The 26,745-nt window shown below is 41.7% G+C and overlaps 1 protein-coding gene across 1 annotated transcript; it reads right to left on the reverse strand.

The window, feature by feature from the left end:
* Nucleotides 1–1,218: 1,218 nt before the first annotated feature.
* On the reverse strand, nt 1,219–22,570 carry LOC127219123 (myosin-1). The gene is made up of 38 exons (XM_051180370.1): nt 22,317–22,570; nt 22,087–22,230; nt 21,818–21,974; nt 20,784–20,811; nt 19,918–20,032; nt 19,719–19,811; nt 19,544–19,607; nt 18,816–18,914; nt 18,624–18,727; nt 18,371–18,509; nt 18,032–18,150; nt 17,794–17,943; nt 16,855–17,025; nt 16,416–16,728; nt 16,244–16,320; nt 15,128–15,215; nt 14,924–15,041; nt 14,588–14,711; nt 14,364–14,500; nt 14,011–14,266; nt 12,280–12,522; nt 11,992–12,168; nt 11,067–11,212; nt 10,885–10,975; nt 10,407–10,796; nt 9,725–9,851; nt 7,974–8,092; nt 7,590–7,786; nt 6,312–6,495; nt 5,884–6,049; nt 5,664–5,788; nt 4,952–5,260; nt 4,665–4,868; nt 4,264–4,389; nt 4,006–4,176; nt 3,459–3,563; nt 3,244–3,339; nt 1,219–1,480 (listed from the first exon to the last, which is right to left on the reverse strand). Exons 1-38 carry the CDS (start codon nt 22,518–22,520, stop codon nt 1,328–1,330), a joined length of 5,829 nt encoding a protein of 1,942 aa, XP_051036327.1. The 5' UTR covers nt 22,521–22,570; the 3' UTR covers nt 1,219–1,327.
* Nucleotides 22,571–26,745: the final 4,175 nt, after the last annotated feature.

A 26,745-nucleotide genomic window follows, 5' to 3' on the forward strand; every position in this document is an offset into this window, starting at 1 on the left:
ACCTGCACTTATCTTAGCACAGGTAGAATTATGGTGGTTCCAATAATGACAACAGCTACTGTCATAGCACTATAGAAAGCATTTCTCTTATCTGAAATATTTTGGCATTTGACGTTTTCAACCAAAATTTCAATTATCTACTGTGATTCTTATTCGTGGTCATACATAAATTTCAGAGGTAGTTTGGGCCTCAAAAACTAGGATTTCTAAGTCACTATGTGCATTTCACATAATGAGCTATTAATGTTATATACTAACTAGATTTTCCACATCTGTACAGTATATTATATCTATTTTGTGGTGTTGAGGTTCTAGAGAGATTAGACTGTCCAACATGCATTTAAAGTGTGTTTTTAAATTAATTTATGGCAATTAAAATATTTATACTTGAAGGTTTCATATTTCAATTTGTACAGCTTTTCAACCATGTTAGCATTAAGATGCTCTGCATAGTGCCAGTGCTGGTGAAACTAATAAAAATCAAAATATTTTCTATTAGAGGAGTGTGTGTGTGTGTGTGTGTGTGTGTGTGTTAGTGACAGCAGAGAAGTGTCATGCAGCACATATGTAACTAATGTAAAAATACAACATATATATATGCTAATTGACTTAGTGTTATCACCCGAATGATACAGATGTTTCCAAAGCATGGAAGAAAACGAGAAACACTCGTTCTTAATTCCTCCTTGCCATTCTTAAGTGTCATCCTGGGAACAGGTGCAATAAACAAGTGTCTAAACATCTGTAGATCACAAAGGCTACATAAAGATGACTGAGAAGTGGAAAGCCTGTTATTTCAAGGAATCCTAACCTTTTCTGACCCATGTTGTTATAGTGAAAGGTTTGCCTTTTAAATATTTTTGACAGTAATTAAAGACAATTTTTTAGTCTTGCTCTGCTTGTATGTAAGTAATTACCATTTTAATTTATTTTTACTTCATCTTTCATGAAGGAGATCAATAATCTCATTAACAGAAGCCAGCTGATGGGCCAAGCAGGGCTCCTCATGCATTTCATGGCACACCTCTAGGCTTCATACGCTTCCCACAGGCATGTGTTTAACTTACAGGGCTTGGCCTGGCTGCCCTCTATCATGTTTAACCTCAGTGACTAAGCACTTAGACTTAAACGTAAGCAAAATGTTCCTCTCTCTTTTTCTCTCCTTCATGTACAAAAAGTTCAACTAATAGGCAGACAGGGAACAAAGAGACTCACAAGTTCTTGGCAGATAAATTTTTTATCTCCAAAAGTCATAAATATAAAACAGAGTGACAAAGATCTTCACATTTTGCTCATCTCTTTGGTCACTTTCCTGCATTTGGATGAATTACTCTTCACTTATGATTTTCGTGTGAACTTCCCGGCTCTTTACCCGCAGCTTGTTGACCTGGGACTCAGCAATGTCAGCCCGCTCCTCAGCCTCCTCCAGTTCATGCTGGATCTTGCGGAACTTGGCAAGGTTAACATTGGATTGTTCCTCCTGTGAATGGAAATGTATTTATAAGGAAAAAAAAGTTCACATTTCTAGACTCTTGTGTCGGTGTGTTCTTGGGTATCTTTTTGCTAAAACCAACTCACTCAGTAAATTTTCAAAACAGTCTAGAGAAGTGTGTAAATTTTTTATTCTTCTATTAACTCCCCCTTATGTTTCTTGAACTCATTGATAAACACAGGTAACACCGTGCTGAACTTCTGGAAAAGCTGAAGCTACTGTAACTATTCCAGTCCCCCAGGCTTTATTGTCACTATTGTTAAGGCACCTGAGGATGGACCAGACTCAAACAAGCAATCTCTATGACACCAAACTGAATATAAATTATTGCCACTTGGGTCTTATATTATTCCCACTTAATAAAGGTCAGAAATTAGGCATGCTTATTATTCTCTAAAATAGTCTGAGTAGCCTCTGATTATGCTTGTAGATACAGCGATGAATTTGGAAAGGCCAGTTTTAATTTAGTCTCCAGTAATCGTTCTTTTTTAAACATCTCATAAAGAAGCCTCGCAAAATATGACATTCAGATTTAGAACATTTAGGGTGCTTAGAATTACTTTAAATAGGGTAGCTAGAAAAAGTCCTTGCATCTCCTTCTCCCAGAAGAAAGTAGGAGCTGGAGTGAAGCAAAGATGAGTGGTTTGCCAGGGTGTGGATGAGAGGTGCACATGTGGGCACATCTGTTCTCTCTTCTTCTTTTGCTGACTCCTCCCCTTTCTCTTCCTCTCAGAACTATGAGGTCAGGGGGTGAACAAAAGCCACCAATGGTCATAGGACCTCATGTACAATGTGTGGGTACATGTATCCATAGAGAAGCAAGAGACGCTTGACTCCAGCTGAGTCAGAGAAGGGTAAATAAGATAACAGAGCTGCTGTCACCTACTGGAACTCTTCACTGTGTATACAACAATGCCTTGCATTTACTGTAGCTAGAGTTCCTATTTCCTCCTCGTGCTGGTCGTCTGGTCTCCTTAGGTTCCATTTCAATAATGCTTATACCACCCACCTAGCCACTCACACCACAACTTGATGACTGATTATTTCTGCTTTGGTTCCTTTTACTTGCAAGGGCAGCCTACTGGCAAATCCTACTCATCTCCAGGATGAGTCCTGAATCTCACCAATCCTCTGTTTTATGCCTACTCTAATGCAAGCAACAGACCCACATGAAAAATTTCTCAACACTTCTTCCTGCACTTACTTGGGTTATCCAGCAATCTTTCCTCTACATTGTAGCAAGGACAATCTTTTTTTTTTTTAAGCATGAAGAAGGCCACCCCCTTGCTTCTGTGGCCTGATTGTATTTATTTTAAGGTGCATGCTTCTTACCATGGCCCAGAAGACCTTGTGGCCTGCCTTCCCACTGGCTCTCTAGCCCAGGTACACTGTTTTCTTCCTCAACCTTTCTGTTTCTTGAATAAGACTCCTTACAGTGCTTCTCCCCTCTACACTACTATGGGGACTATGCTTCAATTGGTTGAGTTTGATGCTTACAACTGAACTCAGGGCTTCAGAGATGCCAAGTCCACATTCAACCACTGAGAATCCAATCCTCATTCTCCCTAGGACATTTCTCTCTGGCTCATGAAGTGGCCAATTGCATCACATTCTTAGACACTTACTAGGTCATTTCCCTTTGATCCTTTCTTGTTTTCCTCATCTTTTCATTTCAATCCTTTAACTGCTTTGGGTTCCTGGTGTTTGTGACCTGGCGGCCACCTAGTTGTGTCAGGGGTTGGGGAACTCACCGCTTCCTCAGCTTGTCTCTTGTAGGCTTTCACCTTTGATTGTAGTTTGTCCACAAGGTCCTGGAGCCTGAGAACATTCTTGCGATCTTCCTCAGTCTGAAAGATTTTTAAAGTGTGAATTTCTTGAAAGTTCTATCTCAATTTCTGTACATGTAGGGTTTTTAATGTCTCTAAGATAGGGGTAGGAAGCCTGAGAGGTCCCGCCCTTTCCTTACTTGGTAAGTGAGTTCCTTCACTCTTCTCTCATGTTTTCGCAGACCCTTGATTGCTTCAACATTCCGCTTCTGTTCATTTTCAACTTCTCCTTCAAGTTCACGGACCTGCACAAGAAAAGTGGATTTAAAAATATGTATTTTTAGATTTGTTATTTTATTTTGTATATGAGTGTTTGCCTGTAGGTACACTACAGAGGTCAGAGGTTGGCATCAGCTGTCCGGGGATTGGATTTATAGACAGTTGTAGTCACCATGTGGGTGTTGGAAACTGAACTGACCACTGAACCGTCTCTCCAACCCCCAAAGGCAGATGTTAAAAAATATTTCCTATCATCTAATCAGTCGATGAGTTTCTACTTCTTCAAGTGGCCCACTGTTTATTTGTTCCTCCTGATGTCTTAGTCAAAGTGCCCCAACCTATACTGTCAGGCAACAGGGGTTATCTGTCCTTCACATCAGGATGCCATACAAGGTCTAGCAGTCTTAGGTATTGAAAGTTACATGCTGGAGAAGAAAGAGAAAACTACACATTGACCAGGAAACTCACCCTGGCCTCCAGTTTCTGGATCTGCTTCTTGCCGCCCTTCAGTGCCAGCTGCTCAGCCTCGTCTAGACGGTGCTGTAGGTCCTTCACCGTCTGCTCCAGGTTCTTCTTCATGCGCTCCAGGTGGGCACTGGTATCCTGCTCCTTCTTCAGCTCCTCCGCCATCATTGCGGCCTGGTGAGTGATAAAACAGAGTTGGTTAATGGCTGACAAGGCCCAGCAGGATTCAGATTTGTCACCTCCATCTTGTCCTCTGCTCACATCAGTGATGGCTTTCTTGGCCTTCTCCTCTGCATTGCGGGCTTCCTGGACGATGTCCTCCATCTCTCCCTGGATTTGGGAAATGTCTGTCTCCAGCTTCTTCTTGGTGTTGATGAGGCTGGTGTTCTGGTTAAAGTACAAAAAAATATAGAAATATTAAATATTAAAGAATGAAGTTAGAATACCCGATGTCCAAATAAACGTGTAAAGTAATTATTGACTAGCATCCCTCAGATGTTCTATAAATTAAGTGAGTTAACAACATATTTTTAAAGACAGTCAACTCTGGATATCATGGGTGAGACGAATGAAAATGTTACCCCTTGCCAGTTAAACATGACAAATCTCCACATAGTGCTAAGATACGAGCAAGAATTTCCCCTTCATACTTGTATACCCACCTGGGTGTGGAGGAGCTGCACGCGCTCACTGGCATCCAGCAGCTCCTGCTCTGCAATCTTCCTGCTCCTCTCTGTCTGCTCCAGTGTGGCCCGCAGCTCCTCAATCTCAGCCTGCAGCAGGTTGGCTCTGCGCTCAACCATGGCCAGCTGTTCCTTCAGGTCCTCCTGGCCCCGGAGAGCATCATCCAGGTGCAGCTGGGTGTCCTGTGCAAAACACAATCAATGAGACACCATGTCCTCAGGTCAATTCACCCCCTCATCTGGGGCCATCTCTTGGTGCCACCTACCTTGAGGATACCTTGTGTGTTCCTGTAGTTTCTCAGGGCCTCAGCAGCCATGCGGTTGGAGTGGTTCAGCTGGATTTCCATCTCATTGAGGTCTCCCTCCATCTTCTTCTTGATCCTGATGGCATCGTTCCTGCTCCTGATCTCTGCGTCCAGTGTGCTCTGCATGGATTCCACGACTCTGATGTGGTTTCTCTTCAGCTGGTCGATCTCCTCATCCTTCTCAGCAATCTTCCTGTCAATCTCAGACTTGACTTGGTTCAGCTCCAGCTGGATGCGCAGGATCTTTCCCTCTTCATGCTCCAGAGATGCCTTAAGGACAGCAAGGGGGGACATGAGCAGGAGAATGAAAATGTGCAGTATCCTAGGAAAGTTAAACTAATCTTCCTCACTAGTTTCTGTCTGTGTGCTACCATCATAACCCTTATATGCATCTTACTTCATTGCTATGGAAACATCTTATGTGTGTAATTGTTATTTTTATAGACTTCTATTTTCCCAGCAGATGATTCCCCTTAAGGGCCCTCCTCTTATTCATCTTTGTTTGTTTTCTATTTCTACCACAGTTCTTAATATGTACTTGTGGTGCTTTTATTCATGTTCATTCTTTATCTTCATCTCAGTGGAGAGGGTAAAGAATAATTTTTCATTTCTTGCACCCCGTAGAGCCTAATTCCTCTTGTAATTGTTGTTAAATGTACAATAGAGTGTCTACCTCTGCTTCCTCTAAAGCAGCCTGGAGCTCAGATTTTTCCTGCTCAATTTGCTTCTTAATTTTTTCCAATTCATGGATACGTTTCCCTCCTTCTGCAATCTGTTCAGTGAGATCAGAAATCTCCTCTGTTAAAGAAAAAAAAAAAAAATACAGAAATATGCTCAGAGACCGGAAGTATTCTTTCAAATCTCTTGTTAAAGAAAATGTGAGATGCACTCACGTTGCAAATTCTTATTTTCCCGTTTCAGGGTTTCAAGATGGTCCAAAGATTCCTCATAAGCATTCTTAATCTTGAACAGCTCTGTGCTGAGAGAGCGGGACTCCTTTTGAGAGGCTTCCAGCTCTGCATGTGTTTCCTCATACTTCTGTTTCCATTCTGCCAGAATCTGAATAGCAAGGGATGAGAAAGAAAAAGCAGCAGATAAAATTTGATGAGGTAGAAGGTAGAAGCCATGTGCTCTAGAAACTCTGAGTTTGATCCGAGTGACCCTGGATTGAAAAATAATCACAAAAGAAAGAGCTAACAAAGCTCAGAGGTATCACCTCGCACAATTCCTGCCAAAGGTAGGGCAGGTGAGATGAAGACAGTAATCAAGTGCTTTGGAAATCTGATCTCATTAAACACCGTAGAAAGATCTGGAAGCAGACCTTGTCGAAGTTCCTCTGCTTCTTGTCCAGGGCAGCGCAGGCCGCGTTGGTCCTCTCCACATCAATCATGAGATCCTCCACCTCATTCTGCAGCCTCTGCTTCGTCTTCTCTAGGGAAGCACACTTGGCATTCACAGCTTCCACGTGCTCCTCAGCATCCTGTAGACGCTGAGCCAGCTTCTTCCTGATAAGCGAAAATGGATAATAGATGGGAATGATTATCAGTAAAACTGACTATTTCAAATCAGCTACAATCAGTGAAGCTTGTTTTGTCCAGCCGGTTCTCCGGGAACTCACTGTTGCTCTCCCACCACCGGCTGCTATGAGCAGCTAAATTTCATCATTGTTACACTTTATGAAACCTGAGCCAAGACCTTACATGTCTTCCTTCCTTTGTAGAATTTGGAATCTACCTGGAATTACTGTCAGTTATGTCTGTGTCTCCACTCAGTTTTAATGCTCAGAGGGAAGATTCTGTGCCTTGCTAATCTTTGTGTTCTCATAAGCTGGCACATGTATTAAGTACTCAGCTGTTGACTATGTTGAATTCAAATGAAACATCCTTGCTTTAATCTGCATAATTGTATTTCTTCTTTTTTGCCAGCTTTTTGTTAATCCATCATTTAAAAATCTTTCCCGAAGTTACTATAAATGAATGTGTGAGGGTTTATATAAAAATCACCTTAAAGCATCTACCAAAACATTACTTTCGTCAGTATTTAGGTTGCTCATTATTCAGACAATGGATGCCTGACTGTGACTTAAACTGAGTAAGGTCCTTTCCTACCTAGGCTCTATCTCACAGAAATTCAGCCTTGAACTTTTGAATTTCATTGATTGTTTACTCCTTTATAAAAAGGTGTGCTTTCTCCCTTACTGCGGCATCTCTGTACCCCACATTTGGTCTTAACCACATATTTCTATTTCCACCTACATCATCTTTTTGCATGTAAAAAGTAAGAGCTACTATCAACCCAGATTATTTTTCTCTTTGCATCCATACCCCTAGGCCAATTATTCCATCAGTGGTTGAGAGAAGAGAAGCACACCAGAGTATATAATTTCCTGAATAAGCTACTATAATAATTCTATCTGCACCTATGTAGACAGAAAGAGGTCAGAGGTTCCCCCCTTGAAAAATTACTGTTCAGCTTCCTCTTGTCTTGTGCCTTTTCTCCTCTTACCATTCTTTCCATGGACTACCTAGGTATTTGTGTTCCCCATTTGGATTGATGGTCATAGGTATATATTGCCATTTTAACCAAGTCAGGCACATACTTGGCCTCCTCTAGCTCCTCTGTGCGCTGGATGGCGTCTGTCTCATATTTTGTCCTCCACTGGGCCACCTCGCTGTTGGCCTTGGACATGGCCCTCTGCAGCTCGGCCTTAGCTTCCTGCTCCTCCTCATACTGTTCCCGAAGCAGGTCACAGTCATGGCGGGAGGACTGAAGAGCATGAGCCAGGGCACTCTTGGCCTGAGAAGTAAGAGTTCAGTGATTTAAGAGTTTGTGTTCAAATGGGTACTTATTTTCTAAGCTCTTAGAAGCCACCAGCAAAAAGGAAACACACACAGAGGCAGACACACACTGTAAAGCCACACATAAAAACAAACAACTACAAAAACAATAGTAACCATGACAACGAGAATCCATCTGGCTTCACCTTGATCTCCTCTTCAAGCTGCCTCTTCAACTCCTCAATCTGTTGTGTGAATGCCTGTTTGCCCCTGGAGAGCTGGGACACTAGTGAGTCCTTTTCATCTAGCTGGCGTGAATATTCACCTGGAAAGACCAAGGTCCAGAAAACTCAGCCGGACTTTAGACATGAAAACTCTAAATAAAAGCTGGAGCAGAGAAAGGGCACTGAGTCTAAAATGAGGTAAGAGGCTTAGGTTTTTATGAAACCTCTAACATCCATTTCACTGTTGATGAGCAAGTCTGTGTCAAATGAGAATATGAGGAACTTTGAACCAAACTCTCTGTTTACGGGTCAACTAAGAAGGTTTGGGGAGATGTGTAAGATGATCTGATCGCAGATGAAAAAGGTATAGTATAGCAAACGGACGTGGCACCCAGATGTTTTCAGGCTAAGGAGAATCTCTGTTAGAAAGTCACCTGAAACAAGTGTGTGTGTGTGTGTGTGTGTGTGTGTGTGTGTGTGTGTGTGTGTGTGTGTAGGGAGAGATGAGCAATGGGAATCTCCAAATAGGTGACCCTGTAAGCAGAACCGACACTCAGAAGAAACTCTGGGAAGCATGTTCATATTGGGAAACAAGTAAAAGTCTTTCTGTCCCCAGAACAAGTTGGTTTTGGAAAATAAACAGTTCCCAAACTGAATGGTGTTCAAGTTTGTCTTCCATTCTTTAAGAAACATATTCAGAAGACACAAGGTGAGGAAAACCTTTCAGTATCTCATGTGAAACTGATTACTTACAAGTCTTACCTGTTTTGAAATTTATTAAGAAGCATTGACTCTGTAAGATCATACTGCTGGTAGGTAAGAATAAAATTGTGTGCTGAAGAGGGGAAATTGCATGGAACTTCTGAACCTGAGAGTAGCTTTTCTTGTACACGGAATGTCCTGCCCACCTTAATAACAATAGTACAGCCTCTGAGTCTCACAAGAGGAGCAACATTAGAATGGTGTTACAAGAGTGGTTCCCTGACACTGTCGGCTGAATGTTACTTAATAGTCCATGTGATCCATGAAACAACGTGTCAGCTCTTATGGAGGGAGATAAAACTTCAGTAGGAAGTTGGTCAAGTCAGTAAGCTACTGGTATTCACACAGAGACTTCCCTGTCTGTCTGGTCAAGGATAACTTACTTCTCTTTTGCTCCTAACTATTTCCTTACAGAACTGTGTTCATCACCAGCAATTCATACTTTGGACAAAGTACTCCATCATACCTGTGATGTGTCATCTTCAAATTGAGGATAACATTATGAAAAATTAATGAAAGCTTATGACAGAACTTTTGAAAAGTGGAGAATTACTATGGGAATTCACTTTGTATTTGATTAACTCTATTTTATTTTGAGATCAGGTCTTGATATGTAGCCTAGGCTGGTCTAACTCACAGTGTATGTCAGGTTGACTTTAAACTTAGAATCCTTCTTCTTCAATTACCCGGGAGCTACTACTATGGGTATGTGCCTAAATATCCAACCCATACTTGATAACTTTTTAATTACAGCCAAATCTGCTATATGATGTCCAGAAGCAAAAGTGACTGTATCAACCAATCTGCCTATTACCTATCTACTAAATTACCTATCTTCTTTAAAACAGCAACCTTATGCCATTGATAAAAAATGTGCTAACTCCATGGAAAGTAACATATGATCTCAAGTAATTTAGTACAGTTTTCAATAAATTGAAAATCGAGTCTGTGGTTCCAGAGAAACAGCTTACCCGATTCTGTCTGCAGACGACCTCTCTGGGCTGTCAACTCATTGATCAGCCGCTGTTGTTCTTCCTCCTTGGTCTTCAGCTCACTCACTTGGTCTTCAAGTGTGCGACACATCTTTTCAAGGTTTCCCTGCATTCAAAGAGTTGGAGAAGACATTTGAGCAAGTCCTTGCACCAAAGAAAAGTTTGAGTGATCCAGACATCACTGTTGGTTTGAGAATAAACTGTTTTAAAGAGTAATATGAGCCTTGGGTGTAGTAGGAAGCATAACAAGACACATGGTCTGGGCATGCTGCTACTGTGTTGTTCTGGGAAACCAGTGCTTTCTCTTGATTTTCTTTGCTGTGGTGTAGGATAATGATGCCTGATTGAGCTCACTGCATGTTTGTGAGATGCAAATTTTGTTTGCGCCTAAAGGAAAAATGAAAAGTCTCATGATTGACATAAAGCATTTTAAAACCTCAAACTGTATAGCTGGATATTATTCTTTTGTTTTCTGAAAAACCTCAGATTTCACTTTAGTATTTGGGTATGGCTATTCTCACTTAGGGTGAGCACACCAGGTTTACTCCCCATTTCCCTTGCCCTGACTTGTGATTTCCCTCCTTCTCTCAGTTCCTAACAACTTTTCAAGGTTTACATCTGTCCTACAGAAGTCTCTTGGATGTTTATAGCATGTTTGTACCTTGGATTTGGAAATAACTTCCATGTTACTGGCGAGGTCATCGATCTCCATCTTCATCTCGCTCTTCTCCTTCTCCAGCTTCTGCTTGACCCTCTGCAGGTTGTCAATCTGTTCCCCAAGCTCAGCCACACTGTCTGCATGCTTCTTCCTCAGGGTGGCTGCTGTGGCTTCATGCTGCAGGGTGGCCTCCTCCAGGTCCCTGCGCATCTTCTGGAACTCAGCCTCTCTCTTCTTGTTCATCTCGATCTGGGCAGATGTGGCCCCACCAGCTTCTTCCAGTCTCTCGCTGATCTCCTCCAGTTCCCGGGAGAGGTCAGAGCGCTGCTTCTCTGCTTTGGCCCTGGAGGCCCGCTCTGCCTCGATTTCCTCCTCCAGCTCCTCAATGCGGGCCTGGGGGTGGCAGAAAGTACAGACTCAGCTTCTTAGGTCAGTCATTTTTTTCATGATTAGTTAGACTGATGGAAGCCATTTTACTTACTTGCAACTCCTTGATTTTCTTCTGCAGCTGCATGCCAAGGGCCTGCTCATCTTCAATCTTGCTCTGCAGATTGCTCATTTCAAACTCTTTCCTACAGGGAAATCCCTTGTGTCAGTCACAGAGCCATTAACAGTCACCCCCCCCCCTTCCCTACCCCACAGACATTTATCTTCTTTGCTTACTTTTTAAGCTTTTCATCAAGCTGCTGTTTGTCATTTTCTACATCCATTGTGGATTCTTGGGCCAATTTCAGGTCTCCCTCTAGCTTCCTCTTTGCCCTTTCAAGATCCATCCGAATTTTCTTTTCTTGTTCCAAAGAGCCTTCAAGCTAAAAGTTAACAATTGATGAAGGTAGTGCCTAGAATAGTGGGATGTTTGCCCCAGGTGAAAATTGGTGACACTAATTCATAGTGTATCAGATGGTCTCTGGCAGTTTTGTGAGTTAGGCAGAATTTCCTCATCAACACTATCTTTGTATTATTTGCTTAGACTAAAGAGTCTGTGTTTAAAATGTGTAATGTGCTAAAGTGTACCATGACTGTTAGTGAGACAACATGATTCCTATATCTCCCACTGACTACATTATGAGCAGTATTTCCCACACACAATGGGCAGCACAGTAATGATTCCCACAACATGACCTTGGCTAATATGTCCTGTACTTACACATTTCCAATAGGCTCTCTGTTAGAAATCAGATCAATATGTACAGTCAGCTTATCGTCCATATCCTTATCCCATGTTCCCTTGTCCCTCTGAGCCTGTTGCCATGTTGCTGTACTTTCTGCCTAGATATGTGCCTTCTCCCTTGTGTTCCTGAAGCTACCAGTGTGTCTCATTCAGCTAAAGACTGTTCTGTTCATTGATGTCTTGGTGAACAAACTCTCATTACCTTTAATTCTTTACACTCATATCATCGGTTATTCACATGCACATTTTTTATTGATTATCTTATGTGTGCATCTTGGACTTCATACCAGCACTTTTGTTCTAAAGTTCTTGTGTGGGAGAGGAGCTTTGTTAATGCTCGGTGTGTCATGAAAAGACAAGCTTACACTTGCTTAAGTATAAACATTTTAAAAAACATTTCTATGGTGTTAGACTTACGTCATCCACTTGCTGCTCAAGCTTGATTTTGGCCTTGGTCAGGGTGTTGACTTTGTCCTCCTCTGCCTGCAGGTCATCCAGGGTCTGCTGGTGGGCCTCTTGGAGGGCCTTCTTCTCCTTGGTCAGCTTGGCGATGGTTTCGTCCAGGCCTGCCATCTCCTCCGTGAGGTTTTTCACCTTAGGAAGCAAACATGCTTTGCATTACATGTAATGTTTCAATAAGTTTGCTCTTATATTTTACTTCATAATTTAAAAGATTCATAAACTTTCCGTGTATGTATCTCATACCTTGTTCTCTGTGGCATGCTTCTCCTTCTCAACCTTGGCCAGTGTCAGCTCAAGGTCGTCGATGTCTTTCTTCAGCTCTGAGCACTCGTCCTCCAGCTTCCTCTTCTTGGCCGTCAGCTCAGCGTTGATTTCCTCTTCATCCTCAGCTCTCTCTGTCACCTCTTTGATTTTGGCCTCCAGCTGGATTTTGGTTTTGATCAACTGGTCACATCTTTCCTCTGCATCAGCCAAGCTGTCTGCTTCCTATGGAGAAATGATAGACATTTTTTAGGTAGGGTTTAGTTCCCTTGACCTTTTAAATTTTATTAATATTTTGAAAGCAAGCAAGCAAATTATGTTAGAAAGCATCAGGTTCTTTTAATTACCTTTCTACCACTGAACAAAACTGACAGAGCACTGACTATGAACTTGAATATTAACAAAGAAATGTAATTCATGGTTCCTGGCCCTGGTAAAACTGTGATACCACTGTTTTTCTATAACATATGTTTAATGCCTCAGCACATAATTTCAAATTGACTTTCTTTGTGTAATGTTTATTTTAATTGAGGCTTAGCATATAAAAGAAGACATTAAAATAAAGAATTGAGAATCCAGATCTTGATCAGAAGACAGTGAACATCAAAAATTGACTTAAAAGGAAGAGTGTCCTCCAGTGAGAATGTAGCTTGTGTTTTTTAAAATGGAAGAACCAAGGAGAATGGGTCACAGAGACAGTTGGTACTGGAGAAGTATTAACCTTGTTTCTCAATAAAAGGAAATGGGATTTGAAATATAAACTCTGTGACAGAATGGATGTATCTCTAGGCTCTGGAACTCATGAAATGGTTACTAAGTGAGTAGTAGAAGGAATGCTGTTACTATAAATACATGCAATCATATATAATAGTTGGATCAAGCTTAGGCACCCTCTTCAATAATCTCTTTATACTTGGTGGTGTGATGTCTTCTCACTTTGGAAAACTTCAGTCTATACAAACTACAGTAAAAATACAGACCAACCTTGATGTTTGCTATTCATTCTGTTGTATATTCAGAATACATAGCCAGTGGGACCGATTATTTCCCTTTATGAATTCAGAAAACCAAAAAGTAAACTTTTCATGTTTCCATGCTTGATTTTGACAGGAGTTTGGGGAAAACAATAGATTAGATGGTAGCCCCTGTTCACATATTATTCTCCAAGTCTTGGGATATTTATTGGGTCATCAGATGACACAATCAACCCAATATTTTATAATGTACATAAAAATGGACACCGTCTATAGAAAGACTTGCTATGTTCAATTCTTTCAGGTAGTCTAAATAGAATATTGTGATGAAAGGTTTTTTTTAGAAGACTTTAGGTTAAATTTTAGGAATATTAGTTTAAGGTTGATACATTACTATTACAAGGTCTTCTTCCTATTCACTAATAATATTGTTCTTTTGGCATATGTCAATAGGTAAAATTGTGGGAAAGCAAATATCCCCTTATTTCCCACCCTCGGTTTTCCAGAAAAATCAATTAAAAGAAAGGAAAAATGTTTTTTTTTTTTTTCTCCTCTGGGCAACTGAGAATCCAACTACACTGATTTACAGTCATGTTATGTGTGGAACATTATAGAACACTGAAAGGTGTTGTCAGTTTAAAAGCTCTGTGGCTAATCACTTTGTTTTGTGGAATTCTGGACATTTTTTTGGTCATCGCTGAGCAGAGACTTTAGCATCAGGGTGGTCTTTGAGACTCACAGACTGAACTTGGAGCTGCAGATCATTTTTCTCTTGCATCAGAGCTACCATCTTTTCTTCCAGTTCTTTCCTTTTGGCCTCAGCTTTTGCAAGATTTTCTTTAGCTTTTTCAAATTCTTCCTTCATGTTGGCCATCTCCTTCTCTGTCTCTGCACTCTTCAAGAGGGGCTTGATCTTGAAGTACAGCTTCATCCAAGGCCAGTGCTTGACATTCATGAAGGCACGGACGTTGTACTGGATGCAGAAGATGGATTCTCTGTGATAGGACCAGAATTAGACAAAGCTGCAATCTAATGGGAATCAGGACGAAAGGGACTAGAACAATGAACTTAATTTGTTGTTCTTATTCATACCTTCTCTCCACCATCTTCTGGTACTCCACTCTTGCCAAGTACCCTCTGCACATGGCCTGTGTTCGGGTAATCAACTGGGCCAACTTGTCATCTCTCATCTCCTCTAGGAGCCCCAGAAGACCAGCTTTGAAGAAGACCTGTGTGGGGGCAATGTTGCAGATCAGAAACTCCACACAAAATTCAAAGGGGCAGGAAGACATGAGGCTGGATTTCAAGAGGATTACCTTGGTGTGACCAAACTTATACTGAGTGTGGTCAATGTCGATGGAGCCAAGGAGCTTCTCAGAAGCCTTCTTGCTATCGATGAATTGTCCCTCAGGGATGGCACTTGCGTTTAACACCTTGTATCTGTTTAAACCAATCAAATGAATTACATAGCTGTTGTCACCAAACAAATTTCTCTGCCTTAGAAATGCCATTGCTGTTGAATAGTCTAACAGGATAGAAAGAAACTATATTATCCTTTACTTATTCTTTGTATAGTCAAAGGATGATGCTGTGTGTCCCCAAGTCACCTGAATTTTCTACTTCCCTATTTGCTAAAAGGGAAAATATCCAACCTCTGCTTGAAGTCTGCATAGAGGATCCTGCTGGGAAACCCCTTCCGGCAGATGCGGATGCCTTCCAGCACACCGTTACACCTCAGCTGGTGCAGGACCAGTTCATGCTCCATGGCACCTGGAAAAACATAAATGTATTTGGTGATATAGGCTCTAAAGCAAACACATGGGGACTCGTCTGGATAGATAGTAGAAATGTCTTACCAGGAGTCTTAGTTTCATTGGGAATGATGCACCGCACAAAGTGGGGGTGGGTGCTCCTCAGATTGGTCATTAGCTTATTCAGATTCTCCTATAGAATCATAAAATATCTTGTTTGATATGTGTTGTTTTAGACACTCATCTTTACAGACATAATGGCCATGGGTCACCACTTTGCTTCAATTCTACTGAATAGTATCAAGGTTTGAATTTCCCAGAGCCATGTCTGGAATCTCTAAATTCTTTGACATATCTTCCTGGTTTATGTTTCGTACACCTGGAGCATGTTTTCCTGTTAGATATTGAGGTAGCTGTTCACTGCTGATGGATCTCCTGGCATTTGTTATGTATGTAACATGGAACTATAAACATACAAAGATGCTACATTCATACATGGAACGTGTCCTGAAATACTTGCTCTGGTTTTGCTCCTAATCCAGTGTTGCCTCCAAACCTACCATCTCTTACTTTACTCTCACAAGCTCTTTTCTTACCCCACCACACAGCTGTGTCATCCCACTAGCTTCCTAGAAAGTGTCCATTTAATGTCTCCTTCTTGGAATTGACAAAAACTAACAGTCACATTACTGAGTATCAAAAGTTTACTGCCTTTCAGAGTCTTTCGGGATAACAGTAACATCCATTTTTCAAAATGTTGAGGTTGCCAAGAAAAAAGTAAAATTTCCTTGAAGACTTCTTTTTGTAATATCGTATCTGGTTTCTTATATTTCCTTCTTCTGACTCACTCTTCAATTGCTGCCACTGTTCCCCGGTCTTCCACTTTTCAGATCTATTCATCTGAGTCCTCTGCTAGTATATACTTAGGAACCTAAGTCACTCGGAAGCTCCCAAAAGTTTCAGAAAACTCATTATGCATGTATGTATGTATGTATGTATGTATGTATATATCACTCCTGACCCTTATCTTACTTATTGAGGTATTTCTTCAAAGATATTCTGACCCTGCCTAAAATTCAGATATACCACTGTCAGCTGACCCACCCCACCCCACATCCAGTTCCAGAGCATTTGAAACAATATCCACTCCCCCACTCCCTACCTACGGCAGCACAAACGCTAACATCCTAGACCCACTTAGAGAGAAGATGAAGTTTGTACCCTGAAGAGAGCTGACACGGTCTGGAAAGAAGACCCCTTCTTCTTAGCACCTTTCTTGCCACCACCGCCACCAGACTCTGAGGGGGCAAGGAAAGCCCAAGAGGTCAGTAAGAAGCCAGGCTTCTCTGCTTAGAATTTCCATATTAAATACAGATCTCTGATTGACATTCACCTGCTTCAGCAGCTGCTGCTGCCCCAGAGAAAAGGTAAGCCAGCGTTTTCATTGAAGACTTCTGGTACAGCCCCACCACGGTCTCATTCAGGGGGTCCTTGTTCTTGTCCAGCCAGCCCGCGATGTTGTAGTCCACGGTGCCCGCATAGTGAACCAGCGAGAAGTGGGCTTCAGCCTTGCCTTTGGCAGGCTTGGGCTTCTGGAAGTTGTTGGACTTTCCAAGATGTTGTTCATACAGCTTGTTCTTGAAGGAAGTGTCTGTCGCCTTGGGGAACATGCACTCCTCTTCCAGGATGGAGAAGATGCCCATTGGCTAGAAGAATAAGTACAGACACAAATGCCACATGAAATCTGTCTGCTCACGGAAGTGACATACCAAGGTTTTATTGTTTTTCCATTTACACACCATACAACTGTGATTGGAAAAGGGCACACTAACCTTCTCTATGAGTTCAATGCAGGCGGCCAGGTCCATCCCGAAGTCGATGAACTCCCACTCGATGCCCTCCTTCTTGTACTCCTCCTGCTCCAGCACGAACATGTGGTGGTTGAAAAACTGTTGCAGCTTCTCATTGGTGAAGTTGATGCACAGCTGCTCCAGGCTGTTGAACTAAATTAGTGGAGAAGCAAATTAGCATTTGATTCTAGAAGCCTTTCTGGGCTCTCCTCAGCTGGGCAACCTAACTGCTCTCATAGGATGGTGGGTTTTATCCCACATGTAGCAAACTCCCTTAATCAAATTTCATCTAGGTATCAATATGCTCATAGAAAAAAAGTTCTCAAATATGAGTTCAAAATGAGACCAATTAGGAATACAACTGTTAGGTAGTCAGCCACCTTTATTGACCAGATTTCTTAGGCAGAGAAATTGAAGTTTATTCAGTTGCTGTTTCTATCCACTGTACCTAGTCAATGCAGAAGTTACCTTAGTGTCAATACATACTTCATCTACCTAATTAAACAGACAGGAATCTCAAAGTCTATGTTCATTTTTCATCATCTTTCCTGGTGCCATTGTGATGCTATTGGTAATTAATCATCTTCTCTATCATTTACTGATTGCTGATTGTGAATTTGGAGATTATACTAAGGGCTTTAAGTGGAGCAATCTTACAACTGGCAAAAAGAATCCACAACATGGTGAGTTAGATTAATAGGTCCTCATTGAAACTGTGCAAAGGCCAGGTACAAGCCATTCCTACTATCATACAGTCAGGAAATGTCAGAGCTGGAGTTTAAGTCCCAAGTTCACACCCTTTCCCATATTTCCAGGCCTCTTGCATGAATCAGTTTATAATGCAGTTGTTTTTCATAGGTGTTCCCTGGGTGACTACAGGAATAAGAACTTTTCTGGTACTAGAAAGTTTCTGCAACTCACATCAAAGATCTCAAAGCCAGCGATATCCAGGACCCCAATGAAGTACTGCCTGGGCTGCTTGGTGTCCAGCTGCTGGTTGATGCGGGTGACCATCCACAGGAACATCTTCTCATAGACGGCTTTGGCCAGGGCGCCCACAGAGTTGTAAACCTTTAGAGACAGAGTAGTTTTTGTTGGCATCATCAGTGATGTCAAGGAGGTCTTGAGTGTGTGTGCTTCACAGAGGGCATGCATTTACCTGCTGCACAGTCTGGCCTTTGGTGACATACTCATTGCCGACCTTGACCCTGGGGTAACACAGGGCTTTAAGCAGGTCAGCAGAGTTCAGATTCTGGAGATAGGCAGCCTTGTCAGCCACTGCAGAAACATAATTCAAGGTCCCAACATTATCTTCTCTGGGCCCCACAATACACAGTGGTGGAGTTTTGGGTAGATTGCTTTGTACATTCTATGTGGGGATAAATTTGTGTGTGTCCACTAGAAGCTCAGCTACAAAGGAGACATGAGCTTGGACTCAATTTTCTCTGTAAACCCATGTAGAGAGTTTAGTTTGGTTTTGACTGTTTGGGTTTGGTACCTTCAGTGCCATCTGGCTCGGCTTGTTCCTCTCGCTGCTTCTGCTTGAACTTCATGTTCCCATAATGCATCACGGCTCCGGTGAGCTTATAGATGGAAACTCTTTCATCAGAAGTGAAGCCCAGAATATCAATGGCACTCTATGAGAAGCCAAGAAAGGATAAATATAAGGGCAGAAGACACTACTTGGCAGAATTTATAGTTTACCCTAACTAGGCTACAGCTGTCATGCTCTTACATAATGTGTCACTTACATCTGTGGCCATCAACTCTTCTTGGTCATCAATGCTGGGCACTGTGATCTCCCCCTGACTGACAAAGGCATAGTCATATGGGTTGGTGGTGATCAGGAGCATTTCTGGGTACATAGGATTCAAGGTATATGATTAGTATTAGAAAACGTTGATAAAAACAGTAACTTCCATTTATGAACTTAAGATTCTTACCAATTAGGTCTGGCTTCTTGTTAGACATGATCTGATAAAAAATGTGGTAGCTTCTTTCAGCTTTTAGCTGGAAAGTGACTCTAGACTTCTCCAGAAGATCTGGAATGGAGAATGGACATCATATTAGGGGAAGGGGATTATCAAGTGTCTTAGAGTGGTTTTCAAACTTGAGGTCACCAGCCAGGTCTTATGACCTCTGGAGATCGTGGCTCAGTGACCATGAGGTGCCACATGCTACATCTCTACAAATGCTGAGTTCCCTCTTACCACCTCTAGAATGAAGGTAAAATTGCTCACTTGTCATAGAGAAGAATCTTGACATTAATCTAGTCTGAAACTGCTGCTTCCAAGAGTCTCCTAGCTTTCTAATAGAAGAGCTACTAAAGGAAATAGTTACCAAGACTCAGAAATGGAAGTGTCACATACATTAAACCCATAGGCAACTCAAATACCCCTGTATTACTTTGTTCTTTGAGTATTTTGAGAGTGTTCTGAGCCAGGATATTTCAAAGGAATCCAAGAATGCCTGGCAGTTTCTACAGAATCATTAGCTCATGCCTGGGTGGGTAAAAGCACACTGTGGGCTTTGCTTAAGGCTGGCACCCACTGCAAGCCTGTTTGGCAGCAGAGGTGTTTTCTGAGCTTCATGCTGAGCAGGAGCTGCAGAGTGTTCCTCCAAACCCTCATTTGTTATTCTTAGATTCTGGTTAGAAGGTCCAGTTACTCACATGTTTCAATATCAGCAGAAGCCAGTTTCCCTGTGGTACCGAAGTGGATCCTAATGAATTTACCCTTGGAAGGGAAAAAGATGCTGTTAGCTCCAAAGCCTAATGTACAACAGAGATGTGAATGCAGTTCTTCCAATGTGGTTTCATATGAACCCAGAGAAGTCAAGAGACTCACAAAGCGAGAGGAGTTGTCATTCCTCACAGTCTTGGCATTGCCAAAGGCCTCGAGCAGGGGGTTGGCGCTGATGATTTGATCTTCCAGGGTCCCCTGTAAGGGAAAGATTGATCGATCGGTCCTCACATCTCAGGCTCAGGGCTTTCTAACTGAGAGCCCCCACCAGAGCCTGCACTCTGACTGCGACAGTCAGACCCACCTGCATTTTGCCAGAAGGAGCCTCCTCCTTTTTCTTCTCCCCAGTGACTGCAATTGTTGCAAAGTACTGGATGACACGCTTCGTGTTCACAGTCTTCCCAGCACCAGATTCTCCACTGTCCAATAAAGACCAATATGAAAAATTGAGCTTTGTGGCCGATGAAACTGTGTCTGCCAAAAGTATTTGCTCTCTCAGCATCTGTCTTTATATCTCTGTCATACTTTTCTAGGTTAAGTCTGTTCACTCCACAAATAGCTCATATTGTTTCCCTTAGATTGCACTGACAAGTAGGAAAATTTATTTATCATTCATTCATTCATTCACGTGGTTTGGGTGCTTAAAACATTCCACTTTTTTTTTTTTTTTTTTGAGGTGCTGAGACCTGTTCTTGAAGAGACTACCAAGCAGCCACTCAACCGCTGTGTAGTGAATGGAAGGATGAGTAAAAAGCCCCAAGTGATGTGTGTATTCCTTAACTCCTTAGACTAGCAAAAGGTAAGGCTCCAGTTAGGTCTTACAAGGGTAGGCCTCAGATAACATGGCTGGGGCTAACCCCCAAAAGCTTTATCTTCATTAGGCTGTATGCTATTCCCTGCCCTGGATTGAGCTCTGGCCAAGCTTCAAGAGGAAATTTTTACATTCCCTACTTTTCTGGGAATGCCACATGACACTCTCAAGTCTATACTGACCAACAAGATAAATTTCAGCACTGGACTCAATCTACTTTCTACAGTGAATCTAGAACAGTCCCCAGTCCCTCAATGACTGTGTCATTTCTTTTAGTATTAGCTAATTTTCTCTTTGGGTTTCTCATTTTCTCAGTGACAGTAAAATACCAAAAAGTTTCAGAATATAGAAATACATACGTGATCAAAATAGACTGATTCTCCCGATCTGGAAGAAAAGCAATGTGTAGTCAGCACATATATTAGGCACATAAATTTGTCTTGAGTCTCTAAATGTCACATTTTTCATGGCAGTTTTTTTTTTACTGTATTATTATAAAGTTATAGATGGGATTTATTCTCTGGTCTTTCAAGTCAAGAAAGGAAACCATAAAATGCTGTCATAACTCTATCACCACAGGAAGAGGATTTTATTGGTTTCATATAACAGATAGTCAGACACACACCTCCACCCACATCTGTAGATTTCAGGGGCACACTTCCCACTGATAAGTAGCTGCTACTAGAAATGCATAATGTACTCTGGTTTTACAAGTTAGAATGGTAACACTTGAGCCAGGGTTAAGATTACATTTCTAAATGGGCCAATTAACCTCACAAAGAAAAGTGTCATTTCCTGTGGACCCAGACTACAACTCTATGATTGACCTTTCTTGATCTGTTAAAGAATGATCATTTAGACATCTCAAAGTGATTCTCTAAGGGAAAACTTTGTAGGGTGAAAATTTCTAGTTATAAAACTTCTACGGATACCAAACACCATCTTTTCTAAGAAAAAGCCACCATCAAGATGGCACTCTGATGACTTTTAAAAAGGATAACACTTCCAAAAGTATCCAGAACAAGAAACTGAAGCAGTGAGGGACTTGATGACAAGATTTGTACTTCTATTCAAGCAATGTGTCCCTCAGCTATCTTTTTCTTATTATTCAGACACACAAAGTAAAGCACACTTTCCCGAGCAAGGAGACTATAAGACGCCAAGTGGCACGAAGAAGCCGCAAGCTCTGCAGAAGTATTGGAGGAAGCCAGAAGCTACTGGGTTTAGCTCCTGGCCTGATAGTGCCTACCCTTCTTGAGAACACCTTTCATGAGTATTAGAATTTCAGGAACAATCATGAAAAATTGATTCTTTCTAAAGGTCTTTGTTATTCTAACACTGTTGGATGACAGGTGATAAAACAACTCATATGAAAACCATTTGAGCCACTCACCCGTCAGCATGAACTGGTAGGCATTGTCAGAGATGGAGAAGATGTGGGGCGGGGCCTCCTGTCTCTTTTTGCCTCGGTAGGCTGCCACCACCTCTGCATTGTACACTGGCAGCCACTTGTAGGGGTTGACAGTGACGCAGAACAGGCCCGAATAAGTCTGCATAAGAAGGGGGAGGGACATAATTGTTGGATGGGACATTCATTATCTACTATTTTAAAAAAATCTTTTAATTGCTGTCTGGAGTGAAAGGCCATGAGAGCACACTCACGTAGATCATCCAGGCTGCATAACGCTCTTTGAGGTTGTACAGCACAGCGGGCTCGTGCAGGTGAGTCATCATGGCCATGTCCTCGATCTTGTCATACTTGGGAGGGTTCATGGGAAAGACTTGATCATCTTTTACTGTTACAGTCTGTCCATAAAGAAGAGATTTCAGGTTAGAAACTAAGTGTCAATCAAACGAGCCCTACCATGGCCAGCTGTAGATGTTTTACTCACAGCTCCACCTTCGGTCTTGGCTGTCACTTTCCCCCCTTCCCTGCTCTGCACTGTTGCTTTCACAAAAGACTCCTTTGCGTCCACCACAAACACGGATGACTTGGCATCAAAAGGCTTGTTCTGGGCCTCGATTCGCTCCTTTTCAGACTTCCGGAGGTAAGGAGCAGCCTCCCCGAAAACGGCCATCTCGGCATCCGAACTCATGGCTGCGGGCTATGGGTGGCAGCCCAGTGGGAGAGCCTTCCTGACAGAGGGAGGAACAATAGAATTTTTAAAACTGGGCTATTAAAATCATGTGTTTTTTTTTTTTTTTTTTTTTTTTTTTCATTCCCTGACAGTTGGTGAATGCATTGCACCCGATCTAACCAGCTCCCTGGCTGCCCTGTGTGGTTGAAATGTCAGCCTCCCTGTTCCTTGCCAGGGCTGACAAGTACTTCATCATGCATTTGGAAGTGGTTGTTTGTGGCTCACCTACTGTGAGAGATGTCAAGGCTGCTTCCTGTGCCTCATTTGTTATGTATATTAACCTTTAGAAGCTTCCTAGTATCAGCTCATACTAAACACAAAGTGAAGAAGAAGCTATAAAATGTTGCCTGGCTCCTTGGATTTTTCTTTCTTTCCCACTGGAATTTCAGCACCTTACAGCGGGGGAGTCCTCCTCCTTCTGGCATCCTTCACACTTCTGAGAACACGTGCTGGATGCTGAGAAGAGCTAGCTGGCTGGTAAAAGAACAATCAGGACCTGTGGCTAAAGTTTTAGGAACTCCTTTGCATGTGAGGAGTTTTGGGGGGTTTTATTTCCCTTATAGACTCAGCAATTGCAAAGACTACACACTAGAAGAGAAAGCAGAAATAGGAAGATCTTGGTTTGCCATTAACCCTATCCCTGTATCAAACTTCATTATGTTTTCTTTGTCTTTATTCATATTCTTTTAAATGTTTCCCCCCAACTTTTACCTTTAAAAATCTACTTCTTGCCATTCACAAACCCTGCCAATAGTCTTCATATATAACCTGTATTGTAATTTTAAGATATTTTCCCCGGGAAAGCTCCACTGGGTAAACTTTTTCCCATTTCTCTATTCAAACTGCAATAACTGGTATCAAAATTAAAGTGCTTTGTCTTGCTGAAACCACTTTCTCACCATTTAAATGTTCATTTGACAGATTAGGAGGCAATATGCAGATTTGTACTTTGGCAAGGCAAGGCTTGATACATTCTATCTATCCATCTAGACATCATCCCACAGTTCTTATTAATTAGTGCTAAAAGCTGTAGCATAGAATGCTTCTGTTTTTCTTTTTAAATGAGTAAACTGTGTTACATTGCATGCTGTAATCACTTGAAAGACAAACTACAAAGCAAGATATAGAAAAACCTCATGCACGAAGCTCCCAAGACTGAGACAGCATCTCACATACAGCAAAGGATCTGCCTTAGTGAGACCTAGCTTCCCAAGCCCCCTGGGAATTTTTCAAGAGAAGCATGATCAGCCATGATATTGAAATGCTTTTCAACCCCAATCTTTTCAAATGCTAAAGAAGATTCTTGCACTCAGAATGCAAAAAAAAAAAAAAAAAAAAAAAACACCTTACCTGAAGTTGAAGTGATGCAACCTCAACGGTGGGTCAGAACTGAAATTTTAAAAATTAAATGCCTTCTGATTAAATGCTTAAATAATAGTGACTCCCAATCAGAGCACAGTTCTTATCTGAGGAAACCAGGAAATGACTGGGAAGACCACAACATCTAATTACAATTGCTACAGACTAAGTTGGTGCTTCTCCGAAAGCCCTGCCAGGGGCAGAGGGAGCCAGGATGTGTGGCATGCACACCAGCAGCCAGGCATCCCTTCCCGTCCACACAGAGCCCTGTCCTCACACACTCTTACCTTGAAGCTTTATGAGGAAAGACAAGTCATTCTCATTCCAAGGGTGCTTTTATAGAATCAAATATGGAAAACACGTAACCTCCTCCTCTTTCTTAAAACATATTTGGCAAAACTTGTTTTTGGCAATGAAGATCTCCAAGCCTAATTCCCCTCATATTAAAGATGTTTGGATATAATTAGAAATATTCCCTCTCACATTGGGTTAAGTATATGAACCAATCTCCTATAAATAATTTTGAGTTGTTGGTGATAGGAAAACGATCCGCCCTTGGAATAATGTAAGGTGTTGTTTTAAAGACTGCTGAGTTCTGGAATCCCTGGACTTTGTTGCCTGGAGCTCTTGTGTTTCACTGAGTGCCCCGTGTGAAGGCTCTTCAGCTGCCCGCACAATTGCAATATTATACCACGGAGGAAACTTACTACTGCTTACCGACTGTCACTAAAACATTGCTGCTTCTTCCCAAGACGACAGGATTTTTTTTTTTCCAATTCATTGTCCTTTTTGAAGGATGCTTCAAAGCTTAACTTTAAAATCTGGTTGATGAAGAACAGCCAAAGACAGACAGCTGCTTTTGTTTCCTGCAGTCACCTCTGACTCACTGTCAAATCATCCCCTTCCCACTTGAGACCTATCCCCAAACTGTTGCCAGCCACACACACACACATTCTCTTATTAAGAAAAAAAATATCAAGTTGCCTGTGAAACCCTATTTCCTCTATGAAGTAGATGTGAGGAAATATTAAAACCTGGGGATTTTTGTCTATATATGTACACCAGGGAGTTCGACTTCTCCAGCAACCACTTTAGTATATATTTAAAATTTTACTTACAAACAACACTTGAACATTGTTTCCTGTTTTAATGTGTGTTTGCTTGGCTGTCCAAATAGCCTTGCATCTGTCTCATAGCTACAGTTGCATGGCTGAAACTGAGCCCCCCAGGCTCTTGTTTTACACCCAGCTCTGTTCCACTGATGAGGTGAGACAAGTTGCCATGTGAAAGTAGATATCTAGAGATGCAGGTTGTGATGGTCATATGATTTTATTACTGCAAGGGACTATGCCATCCACATTTCTCATTTTCTAACAAAGCAACTAAGCTCAAAGAATAGAGGAGAGTCCCACAAGTCACACAGCAGTGTAGCCCTTGGGCAACTGATCTGACCTCAGCACATGGACTGGTGACACTCCTCTGTGGAGAGTGGATTAAAGGCACCAGGAAGAGTCTCGAAACGCTGTGCATCCACCAGGAGCTTTCCTAGCCAACTATTAGCTGCTTTGCTCCATCAGGTACATCAGTTTGCTTCTTTACGTATGTGTTTCATTTTTGGGTGCCTGGAAAATGTGGCTAACAGTTCTCAGAGTGAACACTGACATAATTCTCTGACTAGGGTTTGATGGAAATTTTAAGATGCACTTTAGTTCTACTCTGAGAAAAGTTCCCAGGGAGCAGAAAGTAAGGCCTGGTTTTGTTGTTGTTGTTACCACCAAGTTATAAGATGCTTAAGCATTGATGGAAGAAGTGGGGGGGGTGTGAAAGGTGGGCCAATACAGAGAGAAGAACAATCCTGAACTCTTCCTAAGACCACTGCAAACTGGCTTGCATGATGAATTGCCTCCACGTGTCTGATTGAACCAATCTCAGACTTGCCACCTAAGCCAAGACACTTGATTACAGCTCACATGGGAAGTTAGCATTTAGGTTTTACTGGGTGTTGTCTAGGAAGGCTGTTTTTTGGCATGCATCATGCATCAAAGCTATCTCCAGTTCTAAAATGTTAATCTTCTAGGGAAATGTCTCAGTAATCTAGATAGCTACTATGTCTGTTTCTATATGCATTTCAGTGGACTGCTTGGAGATTCCTGATCTGGTCCCTTAGCCATTGCTGTTAGACTATTCCTACAATTATAGAGGAGGCTACAAAGAATGTGAAAAATAGGCACATAGCTTACCAATACCTATTATAACATATGGGATAGTGTTTTCTATGTGTCCATATCTGATAGGTACCCTACAGCTTTCATAAGAGTTATTTATAACTGATGATAAAGAAGACCCAATGCAAACACTGTGGTATTAATTATATATCCATGGTATTAATGATGGAGTTTTTGGGAGCTACTGAAGAATATTTGGTGTTTGTTTTCTTTATGCATTTATTAAACTAGGAGATTTAATGAGATGGCTAGTGTGAATTATCTCTGTAGAAATATACTTAGCACCATTCTTTGTCTAGATCTGCAAAGTAGGGTTTCTGTTATGGGATGTAGAAGCTACCTGGGATTTGACAAGACCAAGATAGCAGGGACAATGAAGAAGAAATAGAAATGACTTCCAGGGTTCTGTTCATTGGAACAGACTTTCTTGTTAGGTGACACCTTTACCAACTTAAAGTGTCTCAAGGAACCAAAGGTACATGTGAATATGTGAGCATTTCTTAGTAGCATATTGGATGTGACTGTTAAACAGCCTGAGGTTTTTCAGACTTTGACATTACTTTAGGAAGGTGACAAAAGACAGGACCAGCCTAAGGATA

This window comes from Phodopus roborovskii, unplaced genomic scaffold (assembly GCF_943737965.1).
Source record: "Phodopus roborovskii unplaced genomic scaffold, PHOROB, whole genome shotgun sequence".
NCBI classification, from domain to species: domain Eukaryota; kingdom Metazoa; phylum Chordata; class Mammalia; order Rodentia; family Cricetidae; genus Phodopus; species Phodopus roborovskii.